Source organism: Jaculus jaculus, chromosome 3 (genome assembly GCF_020740685.1).
Source record: "Jaculus jaculus isolate mJacJac1 chromosome 3, mJacJac1.mat.Y.cur, whole genome shotgun sequence".
NCBI lineage: Eukaryota > Metazoa > Chordata > Mammalia > Rodentia > Dipodidae > Jaculus > Jaculus jaculus.
In genome coordinates, this window is record NC_059104.1 from 111,266,557 (window position 1) to 111,288,634 (window position 22,078).

Genomic DNA, 22,078 nt, shown 5'->3' on the forward strand with positions numbered 1-22,078 from the left:
TGCACAAAGGGGCGCACGTGTCTGGAGTTCATTTGCAGAGGCTGGAAGCCCTGGCACACCCATTCTCTCTCTCTCCCTCTATCTGTCTTTCTCTCTGTTTCTAAATAAATAAATAAATTTTTTAAAAAAAGCAATTCATGTAGTCAATATCAATGCCAGATACTGAGTTTAAAACCTTATTATGTGTAAGTTGCATGTATCTGACCTGGGCATTTGCATCTCTTTACAATAATTTCCCACATCTTTGTAATACATGATAGTTCCTTATATTTCTTTCAAAAATTTTGAATTTTTTTTTTTTTTTTGCTTCCCCACCCTTGGATTAGATCATGGTTGGAATAAGTAAGCAAAGGAAAATCATTATCAGTGAACAAGTAATATACAAAACTATGTTTAAGGTATCTTTTAAGATTCATCTCAGAATGCATTCCAATTAATCAGTTCTGAAAACAGGCCAGAAAATTATTTTTCTCAGTTTGGAGAATTTCTTTACTCTGCAAAGTTAATATGAAAACCTTTTACTAATGGCCAAATACTTTGATGCCACCTTAGTTTGAAAATTTCCTAATGGTTCTATATCATTAGAAGGCATGCTTACTATCCCCCAAACCATGTTTTTAATTGAATTAATTAATGGTTTAATTTTAATTTTTTCACTAAGTTGAGAAAGAACCAAGTTGGAGTTCTCATTCAACAGGTTACGAAATTTTGAGAAAATGCAATTATATCATAATAAACTGAGATGGGTTTGTTCTTTCTTTTAAGAAATCAACAATAAGTATCAGAATGAAACACATCATATGTGTGTATTATTAAATATGCACTGGCTGTTTTGACTTCACATCAAGCACTAAAGGTCTCTTGAAGGTTCAAAGCCTCATTTATCATGTAATCACAAGAAATAGCCAATTCACTGGGCTGTTATATATAATTTTAGAAAATGGATTTCTCAAACTCTGATTTTAGAAGAACAATAGCAAATCCATTCAAGTCTTATTTTAAAACCACTTTCCATTATTAGAGGAAAGAAGTGGGCATTTAGATTCTGACAAAAATAACTTCCATCTCTTATATTTCCCTGAATGCATACAATATTGTTTTATTGTGACAGGATGAGAGGATGTGAGAGGAGCTGATCTAGCTTGTTAAAAAGCAATTGAAATGGAAAATGGGAAAAACGTACCTAACCATTCACTACAGTATTTCCTCTGTTACTGTATTCCTCCTTTAGAACATGTGTATTATGGACATTGACAGAGAAACTATTGAATTGCCTTAAATGCCCATTCACCTCGGTGATACTGTGAACATAAAAGCTGCATCTCATATAGTGAATGTGCCTTGTAGTTAAAATCCTGACATGAGCTACCACTGAAAGGACTGGCTTAAGAACTTTTCTCAGATGAACAAACAAACAGGAATTCTTTTAAAATATAGAAGGGTGGCCAATGCAATAGAACTGATATTAGGAGCTAAAACTATTGTGGCACTGGAAGAATGGCTTAGTGGTTAAGGTGTTTGCCTGCAAAGCCAAAGGACCCGGGTTCTATTCTCCAGGATCTACATTAGCCAGATGCACAAGGGGCATACACATCTGGAGTTTGTTTGCAGTGGCTTAAAGGGCCTGGAGCACCGATTCTCTCTCTCTCTCTCTCTCTCTCTCTCTCTCTCTCTCTCTCTCTCTCTCTGTCTCCCTCTTTCTCTGTCAAATAAATAAATATACAAATATTAAAACTATTGTGTACATACTGTGTGTTGGAGCTTTCATATGTATTATTTCTTCAGAAAACTAGAAACAGGCAGCTTTCTAGGCTTTTAATCATTCCAAACAATGTTTGCAGTTACTTTGTTAGCATGTATCCTAAATGTGACTTGTCACAGAAATTTGCCTGGTTTATGCCTATGAAAGTCCAGATCTAATTTCCAATTTTCTCCAAATTTCAAGGAGGTAATTATGTTTAAATCATTTTTTTTTTCGTGGAGCAGTTTAGCCTGTCCTTGTCTTTCTGAGCCTTGCAATGCAGATATCTATTGGCAACATAAAGTTTCAAACAGTACATCTGCAGCCAAAGAAAACCGAACCACTGTGCACTGAAGTTTCCAAAAATAGAAAGCTCTAATGAGAAGCAAGCAATACCACCACTGGACAGACAGGTCACAACACTGTGTTCACAGGATGCATTCCCCCAACTCACTGTCATCAGCCCTAAGTCCTACCCCTAAATTTTAATACTCTCGGTTCCATATACGTTGTAACCTTCTCTATAGGTTGCTAAATTCTGGGTATTCTGCGAGGAAGTTGGGTTAAAAGTCTGTGCACTCTTTGCCACCTTCATTCTCTTCGCTTCGGCCCTGGACTTGTAACAGAACTCTATCAAAGCCACCAGCATTGCCAAGCCCAAGCCTCCAACCAGAATGTAGAAGACGCCTGCCACGTTGCTCAGGCTCAAGGCGCTCGTCTTGTCCTGGGAAGGATAAAGACACTTCCATTAACCAAGGAAATACTGCATCCCAAATGTAACTACACATGAAATTTAAATAGCCAGATATAGGAAATGCTCAATTTAAATAGAAATTATTTACACGTATAAGCCACTGATGCAAATTTATAGATTTAAACATAAGGCATATATAGCTCTTAGGAGAAGTGAAATTATGGTGACCATCAATAAGTTGTATGAAACTATATTTAATAAAATCTGTAACATTTTATTATTAGGAAATATGCAATGAAAACCACCATACTTATCAATGTATAAGCATTTATATATTACATAGGGAGGCAGAAGTGGGCTTAGTGTAGACTTTGAAAATAACATTTAAAATCCAATTATATGGGAAAAGGGACTTCTTTGGGCTTTGCTTCCTATAAAACATAATTTTAGTGTTTATGATTTCTCTTGAATAAGTCTAACACCACACTTCCTAGTTAAGTATCTGTGGGTCTTTAATTATCATATTTTATTCATCATTAATTTATCAAGTATATACAAATGACATGGTATTAGGGCACACATCATTTGTTCTTTTTGTTATGCCTGAAAGGAAAAATCTCATGAACAATGATAATTAGCATATGACATACTATATGGGAATAACCATGTATGCATAATATATCACTTTTAAACTTTATTATTATTATTAATTGCTTTTCTTATAAAAGACTCTCTTGTAGCCCAGGCTGGCCTCAAACTCCCTGAATAGCCAAGGCTGGCTGGCCTCACTTCCTGATCCTCCTGCTACTACTGCCCATATTTGGGGATTACAGGTGTGTGCCACCATGATTGCCTTGTAACTTTTTAAAGATAATTATTAAAAATACACAAATGAATTGAGGAGGTAAAAAATTTCAAATATTTTTTTAAAAGTAATCTCTCAATTATTTATGTTCCTCTTTATCTTTATATCAAGGTTTGAAATAATTGTTTCATTAAGTGGTCAAGCTTGTCACATTCCCCTCTGGTTCAAAGGCAAATAGAAGTGGTCAAAATGCAAGTGTAAGGCTTGGAAAGGGCCCAATTAACATTTGTCCCTTTCTTAAATTAGTTGAAGTACTCCAATTTAAGCCAACCATTTGTTTAATGTTTCTAATAACCAATAATTTGTTTACTGTCTGGAACAAGATACAGGAAGAAAACCAAGAATTCCAAAAATCTCCAAATCTAGCTTTAGAGCAGTTTCAAATATATCTTATTAATGTAGCTATCATTTTGAGTCACTGATAACTTCTTCCTTTTCATTTAGAATAAAAACCCAACTATTTTTACTGAACAGATAACAGTCTATATGTTTTCTGCACTGTTCTAAAAAGAAACCTGGAACAAGAGACCTTAGAACTTGAGGACACTATTTGTCAACATTGATTTATTAAAATGATTTCCACTGAGAGACTAGAGCTGGAAAATTCAGTATGTTGATATGTCAGCCCCCAATGTCACAGGGCCTCTTTGAACTACAGAGGAATGCTGTGACAGTACACTGAACTTCACAGTGAGCATTTATTTAATAGTCAACATCTTTTGTTTCTGAATAACTGCTGATCAATTTCCCATTTCCTGTTTTGAGACTTGGTTCTTGAAATAAAACATTTCATAGTTTCTTTCTTGAAAATGACAATGTAGCCAAGAAAGAAAAGCTCTACTCTTATTAGTGGTACGTAAGTTTGAGAATAACATAAAGAATTTTGTTATTTTACCTATTTTGAGTTAATTTTAGTTAATTTTAAATCCTTAATATTGGGGAGCAGGTCATTATTTTCTGAGAAGGCAGCGCTTATGGTTTGAATTGATGGTATTTTTAACTGAGGCAGTGGCTGGATGGACAGAAATGCTCAGGGGTTAAGGGTTCCATATGGTTTTGACATTGCTCCCATATATTGTTGTGAACATAAGAGGAGACCCCGAACTGCAGAGACTGACCTTGCTTCCCGAGTCCTTGGGTCCACATTCACCTTTATCGTACCACCATTTGTTTTTCAGCTTGTCTAAGACGCCTGCCTCACTGAGTTTCAAAACGGCAAGGTTTACAGGAGTTCTTCACGTGGAAAATAACATAAATAACATTATATATGTTATTTTATGTTATTCAAGTAAAACTACATCAGAATCGCATGGCAAAGTGACGGAGCAGAGGCCACAGCAGGCGCTATGTCTTGTACTGTCGGCCCAGGCTTAGAATCAGACATAAAACTGGGGCCTGCTCCATCGCTTTAGGTAACAGGCACATACTGCTAGGGAGGATTTTTAAATAAAATGTATGCAATTACTGTGAATCCAAAACTATTGGCCTGGACTGGATTTCTTAGAACAGCTATAATTTTCCCCACATACCTGTGGTAGTCATTGGAAATCTAGAAGCTTCTTGCTTTCAAAATTAATGGAAGTGACCTCAATTTGCCAGACTGATTTTTCTCCTTGTATATATTATGATGTAGCTAGTGAGATTGTACTTTATGACATAACAGTATGTAGCAAGTATCCATCAATAAATTGACTCCATATCACTTTCATCCAAGACCTAGTGATTCAATGGCCCACATCATGCCACTTTGTTTTTCTTTTTCAGGCAGGCTTCCACTGTAGCCCAGGAAGACCTAAAACTCATTCTGTAGTTTCAGGCTGGACTTGAACTCATAGCAACCCTTGTACCTCTGCCTCCAGAGAGCTGGGATTAAAGGTGTGTCACTGCACCTACATCAGGGAAGGTTGTTATTAGAAGAATATGTACATTGTTATTTTAAAGTATAAACCTATGCTGTTGTTTTCTACATTATAGTATTGAAGCTAAATAATGTGCAATTTTCATCCTTCTCGAGTCAACCATATTGCTATTATCCAAGTACATGGAAAAGCAACAATAATTAAAGTTATTATAAATAAATTACCAAATGGCAGGCTAGGGATAACATTTCTTTGCTATCTTTGATTCTTTCAATACTAAATATAGGATTGGAAGTCTCAGGGAGGAAGATGTCAGCTACCACTCAACTCAGTAATTGGAGTAATAGAAGAATTCTCCTAAATTTCTTTGTTACATAGGAGTATGAAATCTAAGAATATGAGTGAGAAACACTAACTCCTAAGGTCTTGTGTACTTATTGTCATTATGGCTACTTGCTTGTGTTTCCTTTTGCTGGAGACTTCCTGTATTCCTCTGGCCATTTTTAAGGCTGTCACTGGCACTTTGTCTGTCTGTGCTGTAATCTGTTACCTGCTTCTAATGAATATGGAATCCATTTGGTGAGACACAGCATTTATTTTTGTTTAGCTATTAAGATATTATTCCCAGAATCCCAGCTATACAACTAGGTCATGTACTGATAATGATAATGATTTACTTACTGTAAACCCAACACTGTGGAAAATACTTTACATCTTTATTACTATCAATGGCATTTAATAAATGAAGATAGCAAGACTGAAAGAATTTAACTCAAGTAGTTATACAGCTGGGCATCACATGAATCAGAATTTATGACAATCTGTCTTCATAGCTTATGCATTTAAAATAATTAATTAATTAATTAATTTGACAGACAAAGAGAGAGAGGAAATGAGCCTCTAGCTACTGCAAATGAACTCCAGACATGTGCTCACACTTGCACATCTGGCTAACCATGGTCCTGGGGAATTAAACCTGGGTCCTTTAGCTTTGCAGGAAAACACCTTAGACACTAATTCATCTCTCTAGCCCAGCTTATACATTTAAACATGTAGCAGAAAGCTCAGAAAATAAGTTTCTGATTTAAGTTTCCATGTTAAAAACTAGATGGAAACTTATATACCCCTAATATTACTTTTGCAAATTTTTATAAAATAGGTTTCTTATTTTTTTCACAAGGCCTCAGAGTACAATGTAATTTTTATGTCATTTACTATGGCTTAAGTTTATTAATCCAGTTAAGAAATTATGGGTATTTTTCATGATTCTGGAGTACTATGTTTTTTGTTATTTTTAAATTAAAGCGTAGCATAAACACAGGTTAACCTTCTAGGACAACATGAGTTTGAGGATATACTTATTGGGGTGCTAAAATGAACACAGCTCAAGTTCATTTGTCCATACCATTCCTCTTCCACAATACTTCAGTTCCCCATCTCCATGAAAGGAGTGATTGTCAAGTTGACTTGTGCGTTCAGTTGTAAACTGAACTCTTGGATAGCAAAACTACAACATAGTATTCATCTTTGTATCACAGTGTTTACCAGCAATAGCTGACTCTGAAGAAGTGAACTGTAAAGGTTTTACATTTACATTATGTTCAATCTGGGGAAAGAAGCATTTTCTTGCAATTAATACTATAAAGAGATTTTGTTGTTTTATTTTGGGACTTATTACTGCATAGGTAGCCCTGGTTCAAGAAATTCTCCTGCCTTAGCTTCATGATAGACTTCTTTAGGTTAAGCCAGGAGTGGTGGCACACGCCTTTAATCCCAGCACTCGGGAGGCAGAGGTAGGAGAATCGCCATGAGTTCAAGGGCACCCTGAGATGACAGAGTTAATTCCAGGTCAGCCTGGACCAGAGTGAGACCCTACCTTGAAAAACCAGAAAAAAAACAAACAAACAAAAAAAAAAGAATTCCTTAAGTGAGTTCATCAAAGCTTTTAATTTAATTAAGTTAATTTATTTTAATACAGGTATAGGGAAATTATGTTAGCTTATATTTCATGAGTGCAGTGGGCTGAGAAAAGGAGTTCTTAGTGTACTGAAGAGAGAATGGGAACAGAAAAAATAAGGGAAATGTCAGTAGAAACTTTTGTAAGTTTCTTCTTGAAAAGACAGTTGATAATAAAACTGTGGATTAAATGAAGACAAAATCACTTTTTAAGAAATTTTTCTCTGCTACCTTCCTATTTCTTTTGGCTTCTTTGTCCCTTCTAGCATTCACTCCAATAGCCTGATTTTAAAGGGTGATATCAGGTTGGCAATTTAGATATACTTCATTTATTATTATGCATACTTAATATGCCATGGGTGGAATAGCACATGTTAAACAAGAAAATACTGCGAGAGTCCTCTCCCAGGGCTCATTTTCCTTAGTGAGTTTCACTACATTTTTTTCCTGCTGATGAACACATGTTTTTCTGTCAGTCCCTTCTAATTCTTCTGTTAGTTTTTATATGTGCAGAAGTATGGAGTAAGATTTTTATATTTTTAAAATTACTAAAATCATACATGGGTTATAGTCTTCCAAGTGCCAAATCAAAACCTGGAGCTGTGTGGTCAAGCATTGTTCTTAGAGAATTCATTATTTAGGAATTATGCCTATGAAATTATTTTATGAACACTCACATTACTGTGAGTGAACATGTTTTTATGACCATAGTAAGAGAATAAAATAGAAAATAAATAAAGAGTATATTAATTTTGTAGATTTTATTATATAATGATGAGTGGTGGTTATAGGGATTGCTGAAAATTCTACATGAAGCCAAGATTTAAAAACCTCTATGGACACTGACATAAAATCTATGTATGCGACTTATACTTACAGTAAGCTATATTAGAGTGATTAAAAAGATTTTAGACACTGTAGCTCATTTTTTAAATTAGCTGTTTGTAAATGGATACATTTTTCTTATCTTTCAAGAATGAGTATAAACTTTTATGACTAATTGAAAAACACTAGGTATAACACTAACACTATGAAATAAATTTTCAAACAAATGAATTTAAAACCACCATCTTTTTTGCATTTTCATGTATTGTATTTTTTTTTTCTTGTAAGATGTAAGATCTTTTCCTTAACATCTTTTGTTCAGTTTTCGTGGCTGAAGGTTGCCAGAGGCAGAACTTGACTGTGCTGGGAATGGCTGTTGGCTGAGTGAAGAATTATTGCATAGCTCCTCAAACCTGGCACAGAACTCTAAGTAGTTCAATTTTTGGTGACATTAAATTATAAATTCCTCAAGGAAAAAGACCAAGGGAAATTCTCCGTTTCTCTGCAGGCGCTGACACATTGCCCACTTAAACAGAAGTGTAATAATTTGCTGCTAAATGGAAGTCAGAGATACACACTGTCCCCACCCATATTCTGTTACAACCTTGCAAGTGGCAGGTGGGCCAACTGTTTCCTCTTAGGAGCCTGTCCATGTGTGGATAGGTTTGATGGGTTTCCTCTTCATAGATGGCATGCTGTTAGGCAACTTAGCGATCTATCAACATTTCATGTTTCACAATTAAGTAAGCCAAGATTTTTGAGGGCTTGTGAGGAGATCTCTGTATATCTGTCTAGGTCTCTGCCTGAGCTTTCTTTCACACTCTTACCAAAGGCTTCAGAGCAGATTGCCTTCATCAACTCAGAATTTTTCATTCCTATTTTAATTCTTTTGAGGAAGAGCAAGCCAAATGAGGAACAGGGAGCAGTGATGTAAATTGAAAAATGACGATAATCTCCTAAAGAAGTTTCAAGGTGAAAGGAAAAGCCAACATCAACTTCCTGGAAGTTTACTCTAATAAGTCAGGTCAGGCCATTCAAGTCTCACCTTGTATCACAAATTCAGAGTACATGATATTACTATTTAGGTTGCCACAGCCTTAGTCTCTTGGTGATAAACTTTCCAACCATATATAACCTGCTAGGATTATTTAGTATAGAAACAAAATACCTGAGGGGAAATAGAATATAGTAGTATTTTAGTTTAGGTGAACTTTTTATATTAATTTTTTATCATATTGCAGGAAGATACTTCTGAAGGTTTGAAATAACTTTTAATACTGTAACTTTTTTTCAGTTCATGTTTGTGAAGGCAACATGCTACATACTGGAAGAATAAAAAGTTTGCTTTTAGGAAAGATAAAGTTAGATTTACATTTATTCTTCTGGATCACAAATATTTTCACTCAGTGTCTGAGGTACCAAACAATGTGTTGGACACATGTGTTTGATTTTATTTTGTCCTTCATTAAAATAGGTCACAATGAGTTTTGTTGTATCTATTATATGTGTGTGTGTGTGTGTGTGTGTGTGTGTGTGTATATATATATATATATATATATATATATATATATATATATTTGTGCTTATTTACTTTCTCTGGAAAGCCATTATATACACTAACATGAACTTGTATATATATTTGTAGAAAATTTTATCCTTAAAGCATTATTATACTTCTCTTAGATTTGTGATAAAAATATAGAGCAACTTATTTCTGGTGAAATAGAATATACATCTTAATTTCTTTGGTACTATTTTGTACATTTCTGATAAACTTAATTTGTACATAGAGATATTATATTGTTAATATAATTGTGAAAATTTTTGTCTCCATATACACATATGTATATGCTTATGAAAACTATCAGATAATTCTAGGCACATTGGGTCCCAACATATAAAAGAATATGGGCTTTGTCTACAATGAACCTCGTATTTAAGATTTATTGCCTCTTGTAACATTGCTGAGATGGTTGGGCCTTTAAGCAGCCTATTTGGTTGTGGGGGACCAGCTCCCATAAATCCTTAATGTTTTGTTGAGAAACTGTTAGATTTTTCATGACTGGAACAGGTATTGAGAGATTGTATTGCTTCTCACTGGGGTGGGCTTTTCACAAGAGCTTTCTAGCCTCTAGCTGCTCTTTGCTTCCTCTCTTACCATCTGATCTCTTTCATTCTGCTTCTCCTGCTCCCACTTTTCTCCCTCAATCTGCCTCATCCTCTGCTTTGTGAATGGCACCTACCATTGCTGTGTACTCAAGAACTTCAACAAGCTGTATTGCTTGGACATTGTATTTCTTCATCCATTGCCTAGCATCAGGCATTTTTTAAAATAGATTAAGGGAAATGGTGTCTAGAATAGAGGCGAAATTGTTACTTCCTCCTCCTGTGATTAGACACAACTGGGCACATTAAGGGTCACATTAAGTGCAGTATGGCAGTAGACTATAGGGCTGATTATTAGGTGGAAAAATACTAGGGAGTTCAGTCTGAAGGCTTCTCAGCCTGGCTTTGGGAGGAGTTAATGCCAGATATACTGACAGGCACTCTGTGAACCCAGGGAATGTGAATGAAGTTTAGGTAGCTAAGTGAGAGAATTTCTACCCCAATCAGAAACTAGAACCCAAAGATAAGCAGGACCTCACCCACAGTTGATGTTAACAAATTCTATACTTTTAAATATATACTTTAAAATTTCTATTACTTTTACTTCTCTATTGAAGATAGTTTCTCAATCAGAGTTTTCTCATCTAAAGAGTTTGTTTAGGGGGCTGGTGTTTCAAGGTAGGATCTTGCTCTAGTCCAAGCTGACCTAGAATTCACTATGTAGTTTCAGGGTGGCCTTGAACTCACGGCGATCCACCTCTGCCTCCCAAGAGCTGGGATTAAAGGCTTGTGCCACCACCACCGACTCTAAAGAGTTTTTTTTTTTTTTTTTTTTAAGTTTATGAACTTAAGCAGATGAGTAAGTGTTTACGGTTAGCAGGTGGAATGTCTGATAATTGTACCCACCTTTTCTTTTTCTAAGAAACTGATTGTAAATGAGAAAAAAAAGTTATGAGGTAGGATACATGACATGTGGGAGGTGAAGACAAAGGACTGGTGTTCTGGTGTCCTGGTTATTTTCTAACCCACCCACTAATGGAAGGCTCAAACACATCAACTACAGCAGCACACAAACCATGAGTCAATTCACAACCACGTTTGCATAATGATTTCACTTGAATGGGAGCTAGTGAGTTCTACTTGGAGAAAGCCTTCTGGACTCTAGACAGGGAAGATGGAGTCAGGTTATTGCTGTTACTTATAAACATTCAGTAGAAGTTCTGGCCAAGTCATGATGATGACAGGAAATCAGACTTACCTTCTTAGTTCTCTCTTCTCCCCTCAATACATTGCTCCTTCAGACACCCAAACCACCCTTCTTGCTTTCTCAAATCAAGTTCCATAGGTATATGATGTCTGGTTCACACCATTTTCTGCCCAGAACTTTTCTGTGACTACTGTCAGGTTTGTTGACATGTCTCCAAATGGATAGCAGTGGCAAATATTTTTGCTTTGACAGTAATTGCATACTTAAGTTTGTGAAGGGGCTTGGCTGGCAGTCCAGCTCTTATCCACAGTGTAGGTCCAAACCAGAAGCCTCCCAGCAGATGCACCTATTACTTTACATACTGTTTACCCGCTTTTGGTGACATTGAGGCTGACCTTGGAGTCACCTCCCCCGCTGCCACACTCTCCTTTGTCGTACCACCATTTGTTTTTCAATTTGTCCAAGAGGCCTTGTTCATTCAGTTTTAAAACTGCGAGGTTAACAGCATTTCTTGAAACGATAAAACATATTTTGTAAGAAACTGAACAGCTGTTAAGATGTTAGAAGGAATGAAGACGTAAGCTTTTTGATAAGCTTCTCCCAGATGCTAAATAAACCTCTCATTTTGCCATCCTGCAGGTTCTTAAATTGGAAGACAATGATAACTACTCCAAATGTATCAAGCATTCAGTACTTGATACTGTGCACTAGCACTGGTCCCTTACTATCAAATGATGGATCTCATCATCAATTATATTGACTTTTTCAAATTTGTAATTAAGTTGAATTTAGTAGTAATGGTGACAAACTATGTCTTGAATACTTTTGCTCATAAGGGTGACTCAAACTTCAGGACTCAAATGACTAAAAATGACTCAAAAGACTAAAGGAATATTCATTCCCTGAAAGGAAAAGCAAAATGGCAAGTGAACAATTCTGTCAATTATTGAATATACTGATTTCCTGATAACTAAGAATATGGCTTAGTTATCATTCCTTTGAGTATTTGTGATGGTCATTTCTTTTTTGAGTCTGAATCTAGAATATCCAGGTTGTATCAGTTTCATGAATGTGATAGGCTATGCTAGAGACAGTGGTGACACTTGGAGGTATTCTCATATCAGCATTTTATGTTTGTTTCTAACAATATTTAATGCTATTTAGACATCAGGATCACAAATCCAATTTGACTGTTTTATCTTAAGCAATTAAACCCATGGCAGCATGAAGCACATGATCTCAGCTTTGCAGACAAAACACTCTAGATTAGATTTTCTCCACATCTCTCTTTATGGGAGATAGGAGCAGCATATTCTAATTATTCTCTAAGAGGATTAGAAAAAGTGTCATGGGCATTTGCTTCCATGTATTTAATTTCCTTCATGCTTTCACAGGGCACAGTTTTTAAATGACCCATTAACTTTTTCAAGAGGACTTCCCAGCATGTAATGGAGATTCTCTTAAATAAAGAGTGGTTTATCTACTGAGGAACTCTGGGTAGAGTCTGTGCAGTGCTGTTTGAGAAGCATTTGGTGATTACTGAATGCCCACTGGATTACAAATAAAAGAAAACAACCATATAAACAAGCACATGATTTGCAAGTAAATTGTTATTCAGCTAATCAGTAAGAGGTGTTTGATATTTTACTTCTAGACAGCCTGTTTAAGTGCATATTCTCTTCATCCATGCTCATCCTACCTCAGTGAATGATCAGCTTTCCTACACTACTGTGGAAGAGTATACACTTCCCATGAGTAATGCACCCATGGGCTTCAAGGGCTAGACTGCCACTTCTTAAATACCAATTAGATGTTCCCATATTCTCTAACAAATGCTACATGTGTTAATTAATATAATTTCTAAATTGGATAGTATTGTCTAGTCAATTTCAACATGAATAGGATCAAATTAAAATGTAAGCACATATAAATACTCAACAAAGATAGGAAGCATCTATTTAAAAAATTCTGTCAGGAGGTAGGGATCATTTTAATTTCTTTTGTGTTTCAAGAACTCAAATTTGTCTTTAAATGAGTTAAAACTATTAAACTTATAATTCATGTTAGCTTTCAACATTTAAGTAGTATCCCAACTATTTCATATGTCAGTTGAGAGCCTAGAGTTTAGACCATTCCACTGATAAAACTCAAAGTATTTCATGAGAGGGTTATTTAACAGGGTTATTAGCCATATCCAAAGACAATTTCACAGCACAATAGAAAACAAAACAAAACAAAACAAACAACAACAACAACAAAAAAAAAAACAAAATAAAGGAATGGATAAGGAAAATAATAGCTGTATGCTAGAAGATTTTTTGGTATCAAGCTTTTGGCAAAATTACTCTAAGATATTGTCTTTCTAATACATCTAATAGGCCATGTAAAAACAGTTTAGTTTCACACTGCTATCCATACATGTATGTATACATTTATATTTGATTAATAGTATACACTTGACCAGTAGATTGTCCCAAATTCATAATCTGTATGTTTTTTTCTAGAAATATATAATCACTTAACCATCATGTATGAAGTTTACTTTTCTTAAACAATACAATGTTGAAGGCACTTGTAATTAATATTTGGGGATAGTACTCAGTATTATAAGATTCCTTTGTTTGTTAAAAGTACCTTTATTTCCTACAACTGCTTGACAAAAAAGATAATTTCTTCATGTTCTTTACATGTCTCTTTGTTTTGCTAAAGTTCAGCATAAACCAAACATATAAAGGCCCTTTTAAAAATGTGTTCTGCCTCATGGAATATGTCATACTTAATATTATTAATAGTAAGAATAAGAATCACAAAATAACATAAATGTCTACATGACTTTTCTCATTTTGGTAGGCCATGTTAAAAAGTACTTTTTCATATAAAGTGACCAATGAACCCTTAAGGTATAACAGTAAACAAAATGAAGGAAGCTATAAGTTGAGTCAACTAGGAACACAGAAAGCAGATCTTTGCTGTAGCACATTTTATTATTTCTGTGGAAATTCCTTCAGAAATTTCAGATGCTGACTTGAAAATTAGTATCAGAAATGGTACTGACTGTATGGAATATTCTTGTCCTAACTTAGCATCAAGAAAGATGTTATGGGTACAATGTAGAATAGAAAAGGAGAAAAGTATTATAGGATATTTATTGTATTAATTATCCCTTTTATTGTAGAGAATAAATATAATTGAAATGAGTTGTTTTTGTCTTAAAATTGGAAAGGGTGGGGCAAACAACAATATATGGCCACATTATCACTGGATGTGTAAATCACACTGGAGAACCCAGGCAGGAAGATAATGGCTTTTACAAAATGAACTAGACCCCAGGTAACTTACTTGTTTCCTTGCCTTTTATGCCTCATGCACAGTTATGTAGGAAAAATTTCTTTTAAATCATATTATCCTACTAGTGAGATGATGAGGAACTTGACTCTGCTCTGGAATGAAAATGCTTATCTGGTTAAATTTCAGGGCCTCTGGAAAACTTCTAAGGGCTTATATTTCTTGGAGTATCTTCCAATGCAATTAAAGATTATGAAAATCTCTCTCATTATCTTAGGACTTTGGACCTACTTTTGTTAAAAATGTACCTAAGTGTCATATAGACGCAACAGCAGTGGACCAGGAGCTAACACATGTAAACCTTCCCATTTGTTAACTTGGGGCAAGACAATACTAAGTAAGCTTTCTCTTGTAAAAAGCATGCTTAACCCAGACCGAGATGTTTGCCTTTCTTCTCATATCCTTAAATGACCTCCCATAATATTCTATACATTTGAATATATAGCACTTAATCTTATTATGTGCCTCATGATGTATAATGTACATGTTGTGGTGTAACTTCACTGTTCATAAGTCACTAATGTATACATCTAGTAAAATGTCTACCTCAATAAATGGAACAAATTTACAAAGCTCAAATTTGGTAAAATGGTTGCATGGTTTCTTAAATTATGAGCATTACTGTAATGGATTGATCATATAGTCCCTTAGATTTAGTAAATGTCCATTGGATATTCAGAGCACTGATAATTAAAATGCATAATTTCAACATCTTTAGTTTGGCTAAACTGAATTCAGTTTCACTTCACTTTGAAGAACAAACATTTCATTGTTGGCTAGGATACCAATAGTGTATGTACCTAATACAATTTGTTTGCCTTATTACTGTGAGATGGTGCTACTGTTTATTATCCTGATAAAAGAAGGATTCTTTCATCATATACACATAAAAACCTCTCCTAAGTTTTAAGTCTCTGCTGTCTTTACCAGAAAGTTTTCTTTATGTTGTATTCTCTATAACATTTAAATACCCAGTATAAAAATGTCTAGAATATTTACCTGAATGAGACAGAGAGTATTTTCAGACTCCAACAAATATGAGTTTTAAATATTTATATTGTTATGTATTTTAAATTTTTAACAAAAAATTATGTGAACCAATGAGATGGCACAAAAAATAAAATTCTTTTAAAATAAGCAATAAAGTGTTAAGCAAAGATAATTTTAAGTAAAGATGTTTTACACAGGAGAAACTACTGATCATATAAAGAGAATTCAACTTGGAGCATAACTAGAGAAAGGTAAAAATGAAGATAATGACCAATATGGCCAAGGATTTAATGATATAGGCATAGTAATATACTCATGATAGAATTAATAGCTAGGAAGAATTTGCTTTTTTTATAGTAAGACCTTTAAGACAATATTTGTCTGTGACCTAATAATTTCTCTTTCAGGACTCAATGCTAAGAAATTAGCCAAATATGTTAGCAAAATACCTTCTGATACATCTCATAATATATTTATATGCCAAAATTTGAAGATAATCTACATGTCTCAAATAAAAGGAAAATTATACCACTAGACAAAAATGTGATTTGAGTATCAGAACCACTGCAGAGATGGCTTATCAGTTAAGACACTTGCTTGTGAAACCCAATAACCAAGGTTTGATTCCCCAGAGCCCACATAAGCCAGGTGCATATGGTAGCATGTGTCTGGGGTTTGTTTGCAGTGACTAGAGGTCCTGGGGCACCCAAATTTTCTCTCTCTCCCTCTCTCTAATAAATAAATAAAATAATAATTAAAAACACATTAGTATACTCTTTATGATTTCAGTTTGGCAATAAACTGTAAATAATTTTATGACGAATGAAAACATACTGAATGAAATTATATTCCATCACCAACTGCTTGGTTGAAGGGTTGATGGATGATTGTAATTGCATCTTGCTGTTTATTCCTTTTGTCTCTTTAAATTTTTTCTTCAATGGGGTACTTTAGCAAAATCATCAAAAAAAAAAAAAAACCACAGCCACACCCTCCTCTCAACTATTTTATAATATAATGCCTCTCACAACTGTTTTCTTCAAACCAAACTTTATATTCTGTTTTGCTTTATATTCTGTGGAAGCAGCAGAATTTAGGTGTTGTTAAGGATCTCAAACAAATGTTCACTGTTTCTAAGTATGTGGGTGGCTTGAGTGCCCTTAGTTTTGTCCCTGTAGTCACAGGCTGGAGGACATGTGCTACTCTCAGCATTTACAAAGATTCAGCTTTATTCCAAAGGAACAGGTCAGGCAGCAAGTATGAGTAATGCATGAATGAGCAGGTCTACCCCATCAGACAGGATCTGCAGGTGGTTAATAGAACTCTCAGTGGTCTAGAGAAAAGTCTTGCTGTTACACAAGTATTTACATAGATAAGGTGAGTCTTTTCCCTCAGGCTGGACTCAATGAAAGTGGTGTTGAATAGGCAGGAGTCCTCCTAAGTGGGGAATTAAAAATATGCATAACACTCTGCTTCAGAAAAAAAAGATATCACAAGAAGGTTTCTTAAATATTAGAAGCCTTAAGAAAAATATCTTGAAATTTTTATTTTAGGGATTTAAAAGTCACAATTTTCTTTTATTTTCCATCATGCTACAAATTAACTATATCCCTTTCATAAAATCAAACTTAAATATTGGAAAACTCATTTGATTTAAACTTTATTCTAAAACATATATACATATATATATATATATATATATATATATGGAAATAAGAAAAATGAATAAAAGAGAATTTGGTACAGTGTATTCATTTGGTTAGTAAGTGATGGCTGCGTTGTCAGTAGTGTTGCAAGGACTATATTCCTGAAAGCCTAGTCCATATAACAAGACAAGAAAAGCACATATCAAGTGGGATTTAATGCAATTTAGTTAATCCTGCCCCTCTCTCTCCACAACAAAAAAAGGTGGGTGGAGCAAGTTGGCAGAAAAATGAGAGTATGCAACAAGGCCAGAATGGTGTAGCAAGCCAACTAAGAAAAGTAATGATTTTTATCAATAGGAAAATATTAAAAAGGAAATCAAAATCAATCAGCAGATAAAAGATATTCCAGAGCTAAACATGCTGCATTTCAAGCACCTTCATTTGCATACACATTTCCAACGCTTAGCAGCTATTCAGCTGGGCAGTGTAACCAGGCCTGGCATTATTAATGCTCCACCAAGTTTTCAATTTAACTTGGAACTGTGATATTCCTGTTCTTCCCAAATTATGTCATTCAGTAGACAAGCACAAAGCACTTTTCCCTTCACTTGTTTTGCAAAGGCAGAATTTGCGCCAAATTGCTCTATATATATATGCAAATTTTTAACAAAGATAGTAAGTTTTCACTCCAATTTGCTTATGCAGTGACAAGTAAGGTGTGAAAAATGTTTGTAAGTAGAATGACCATACCTATCCAGCACAATTTACAGTAAAAATTTGGAAGCCAGTCTGATCAAGAAGGATGTAAGGCTTTGGGTTTTAGACAGACAATTCAGGCTGATGGAATTAAATTTGCATGCAACTCTTTATACTTCCTACCAAGTCAAGCCAAGAGAGCAGAACAAATGAAATGGACACTGGACCATCTTCCAGCAATGTCTCTATATTGCTTGGTCTTTGAAATTAGCAAAGTAAATTCTTTCATGTGTATGTGTATATGCATATGTGTGTGACTGAGGACATGTGTGTTATGGTGTGCATGTGGAGGTCAGAGGATCACTTTGAGGTCTATCCTTGCCTTCCACCTTGTCTATTCACCACCCATTTTGCCAGGCTAGCTGGTTCTAGAGCTTCTGAGAAATTCTCCTATATCCACCTCCCTTCTCATAGTAGGCATGCTGGTATTACAGAAGCCCACAACAGTTTTAGACTTTTTTTTTTTTTTTTTCTTTTGTCAAATGTGAGTGCTGGGGATAAGAACTCAGGTCTCAGGCTGGTGTGGCTTGTGTTTTTCAACTGAGCCATTTCCTTCAAGACCAACTCTTACTTAAAAATGAGGTTGACCAAGATGATTCTTTGAAGGATCACTGTGATCATTGGGAAGCTGTCTGCCAGTAATTGAATCAGAACACTAGCTATGGGTTATGATGTAAATCTTTAATTACATTTTGACATCATGCTTCTTGTTGTGTGTTTTTAAAGGTAATTCTTGCAAATACTTCATGTAGTTTAGTTTTATGATATTGCCACACAGTAAAACCTCTAGCCTACTTTAAATGATGGGCCATTTCCTCTAGAATTTGGTGAAATCTGGATACTTTCTCAGTAATACTGCACCAGTATATGAAAGGTAAGTGGGATATGATATCAGATGGTTTATGGACTTTGGAAGGTAATTAATAAATAAGGATTTAAAAATATCTTAGTAGACTCTAATAACATTTGTTGATTTTAAAATCAATCTATTATTCTCTTATGTAGACCTGTTAATGGTAAGAAAAATAAGAAGCAACATGTTTATAGCATGCTGTCTATAGAATTCTAGTACAGAAGTTTTAAGAATACTGCTTGTCTGAAAGGGACTTCTATGGTGCTACATTTGTATGTGATCATTTTGCAAACATATAATGAGAAGCTGCACATTAAACTGGCAAATTTAAAATTGTTGAGAGATACTCTTAGTTACACGTATAAATAGAGAAAATGTAAATATTTATCATAAATGCTACAATTTCATTTTATTACTTGTGTCCTGTTGAAATTTTCATGTAATCTTTAGTTCCTTCTATTTCCTTGTTCAAATTTATGAAAGGAAGTTTATTTCTAGATAAGACCACAGCTACCTACACTGTGAAATACTTCATTTTTTTTTTTTTTTGTGAATAGAATCGTCTCTATAAGTTGTGGTTATTATTAGTGAAAAAAACAGTTTCAAAACTTTACAACTTGTTGCTCTCTCAGGTTAGATGGTATTGAATGAACCATGCTTTATTTGGACAGTAAGGAGCTCTGAGGATTCTGTTCCTGTCCCAGCCTCCTAATTCTTTCATCTTATAGCCCATGCTCCTTTCTCTCCTGATATGATTTTAAGAGTTATAAACCATTCCCTGGGTTCATGTTTCATTTTCCATCCCTGACTACCTTCTAAAAACGTTCATTTGTGGCTTTACAGATTAAAAATATCTGTATTTTTTGCATCAACATGGGATTAGAGGTTACCTCCAACCATTCTAATTTACAAATGTGAGCACCAGGGTCCAATGGGAGTGTATCAAAGTCTCACTGGATGCAGGCCATCTGTCTTCTGGTTCATTACTCTTCCCCAAGTGAGTCTCTGCTACCCATCAATACTCTTTCCTAGATAGTCACACTCTGCTCTTCCCTTCGGTCCCCTTTCTGCATCTCTCTGAGGAAGTTGTCTTTTCCTGAGAAGTTTGCAAGCTTAGTAGGAGTTTTTGGAAACTGTTGAACTTCTGTCCCTATATCATAAGAAAATTTCCTAATCTATTATACTAGATTAGCTGGGATAATTCTTTATTCCAAAGAAAATTTATTTAGAACTGACTCTAAACTCACAAAAGAAACTTCTGCAAGAAATCATTTGCTCTTTCCTCTTATTTTCCAAAACTTTTATTTCTATTTATTTATTTATGAGAGAGAGAGAATGAACAAATGAATAAATATGGGATCATCAGGGCCTCTAGCCACACTACAAATGGACTCCAGACACATTAACACCATGCACAACTGGCTTATGTGGGGAAATGAACATGGTCCTTAAGCCTTACAGGCAAGCACTTTAACCATGAAGCCATCTTTCCAGTCCCTAAAAATTTTTATTTGCCAGGAATTACTTACTTTTTAAAATTCTAATCTATTGGATTAGAAAATTTTACCCAAGAGGAATAGAATGGTTAAAACATATAAATAATAAGGTTCACCACAGAAACTCAATCTAGTATTTGATTTTTCACTCTCCTTTTTTTCCTATAGCCAACCATCTTTAGGAACTGTGATTCTATAAAATTCTGTCTGAATGTGTACCATGATTTCTATGAGGCTGGGCTTGTACCACTCAGTCAAAGCACATTTTGCTCAGCACCAGATCTGCTATTTCACTGTATTCTGTGTACTCAGAATCAGAATAACCTTGAATCTCTGCATGCTTATAGCACTGAGCCAAGAACCTGGAGTGTTTCACAATTGTCTTCAAGCTATTATTCTAAATTATTGGAAAGTCAAGACTTCACAATTACTTCATGTGTGCTTCTAATGTATAATTTTGTTATTATATGATAGGACTGCATCTCAATTATACAAATGTGGAAAGTGGGACCTAAAGTTGCATTACTAGTATATTATAAAATTAGAATTAGAACATGGCCTGTTCAACAAGGAAGTTTAATGTATCTAACAGATCCTTTATGCCTCCATATTAAAATGCATTATATTAAGAATTGATACCAAACTTACAATAGAACATTCACGAAGAATTCCTACTTTCCTTTTTCTTGTCTTTTCTACTTTTTAAACCTTCCAATAATTACTCATTGACTTGCTTATCAAACTAATATTTACCAGCTTACACTATCTGAACCCTGAGGTCTGTTTCAGATAGGACAGTTTATCTAAAGGATAATAACATCTTTTGGAGTTGTCAGTTTGCAGTGGGATATGTGCACTCTTTTTCTTGCTTGTAAGGTAGCACCTGTACCTTATCATTCCTTATTCGCAGTACTAATGTAGAATAAGAAATAGACTTGATATTTGAAAAATATATACATTTATTGATTCCACATGGAGTTAATGTGGGTTGCTATTAAACAGGTCCCCCATTAAAGTGACAGAATAGACTATGGTACCTAAGAGATTTTTAGGAAGTCTTGCCAAGAAATGCATTTTATAAGAAAATGCTTCAAAGCTGTTTACTAAACACTGATATAGAAGACACTGAAATATTTGATACAAGTTACCTTTTTGAATAAAGCAGATAATTTACTTCACTGCATGAGCAAAAACATATGGAAAGGTACTTAGTGGGATCCCAGCTAGGTAAAATACAGTAACTGTTCACTGGCATTGAGTGTCTAGATTAGGAAAGACCACTGGTAAAATCAGATATAATTGGATTACTGCTATCAGGAAAAATGAAATACTACCAAACTAAATTTGAAAATAAAAATCCCTGGTAAATATATTTTTGTAAACTAATTACAATATATTTATATTTAGTGGGCAAAGCACATCACCTTTAGAAAAAAAATCTTCTGTTACTAAATTTACAATTTAAACAGCAGAAGAGTTCATTTGACAAATTAAAAGTTATGTCTATTATTAATAGATTTTTAAATGTCAATTCCATGTTTGGTTTAATGTGATTAAAATTTTGCTTCACCATATATATATATATATATATATATATATATATATATATATACATATATATACATACATACATATATACATATATATATATACACAAATATATATACATATATATACACACACACACACACACACATATATATATATGTGTGTGTGTGTGTAGTTAATATATATTTTGC

The 22,078-nt window shown here is 34.5% G+C and overlaps 1 protein-coding gene across 5 annotated transcripts in view; it reads right to left on the reverse strand.

Moving 5' to 3' along the window:
* The window catches only part of Gria4 (glutamate ionotropic receptor AMPA type subunit 4), a 390,107-nt gene that overhangs the window by 4,887 nt on the left and 363,142 nt on the right, over window positions 1-22,078 (reverse strand). Inside the window, exons 15-16 of one of the 5 annotated variants that reach the window (XM_004652938.2) lie at window positions 11,649-11,763; window positions 2,331-2,465 (exon numbers count right to left, since the gene is read on the reverse strand). In XM_004652938.2, the coding sequence (XP_004652995.1) occupies window positions 2,331-2,465; window positions 11,649-11,763 (250 nt within the window). Of the gene's footprint in view, window positions 1-2,217; window positions 2,466-4,418; window positions 4,534-11,648; window positions 11,764-22,078 lie in introns of those variants that run through there. The other 4 variants (XM_004652937.2, XM_045145193.1, XM_004652939.2 and 1 more) reach the window with 4 other exon arrangements.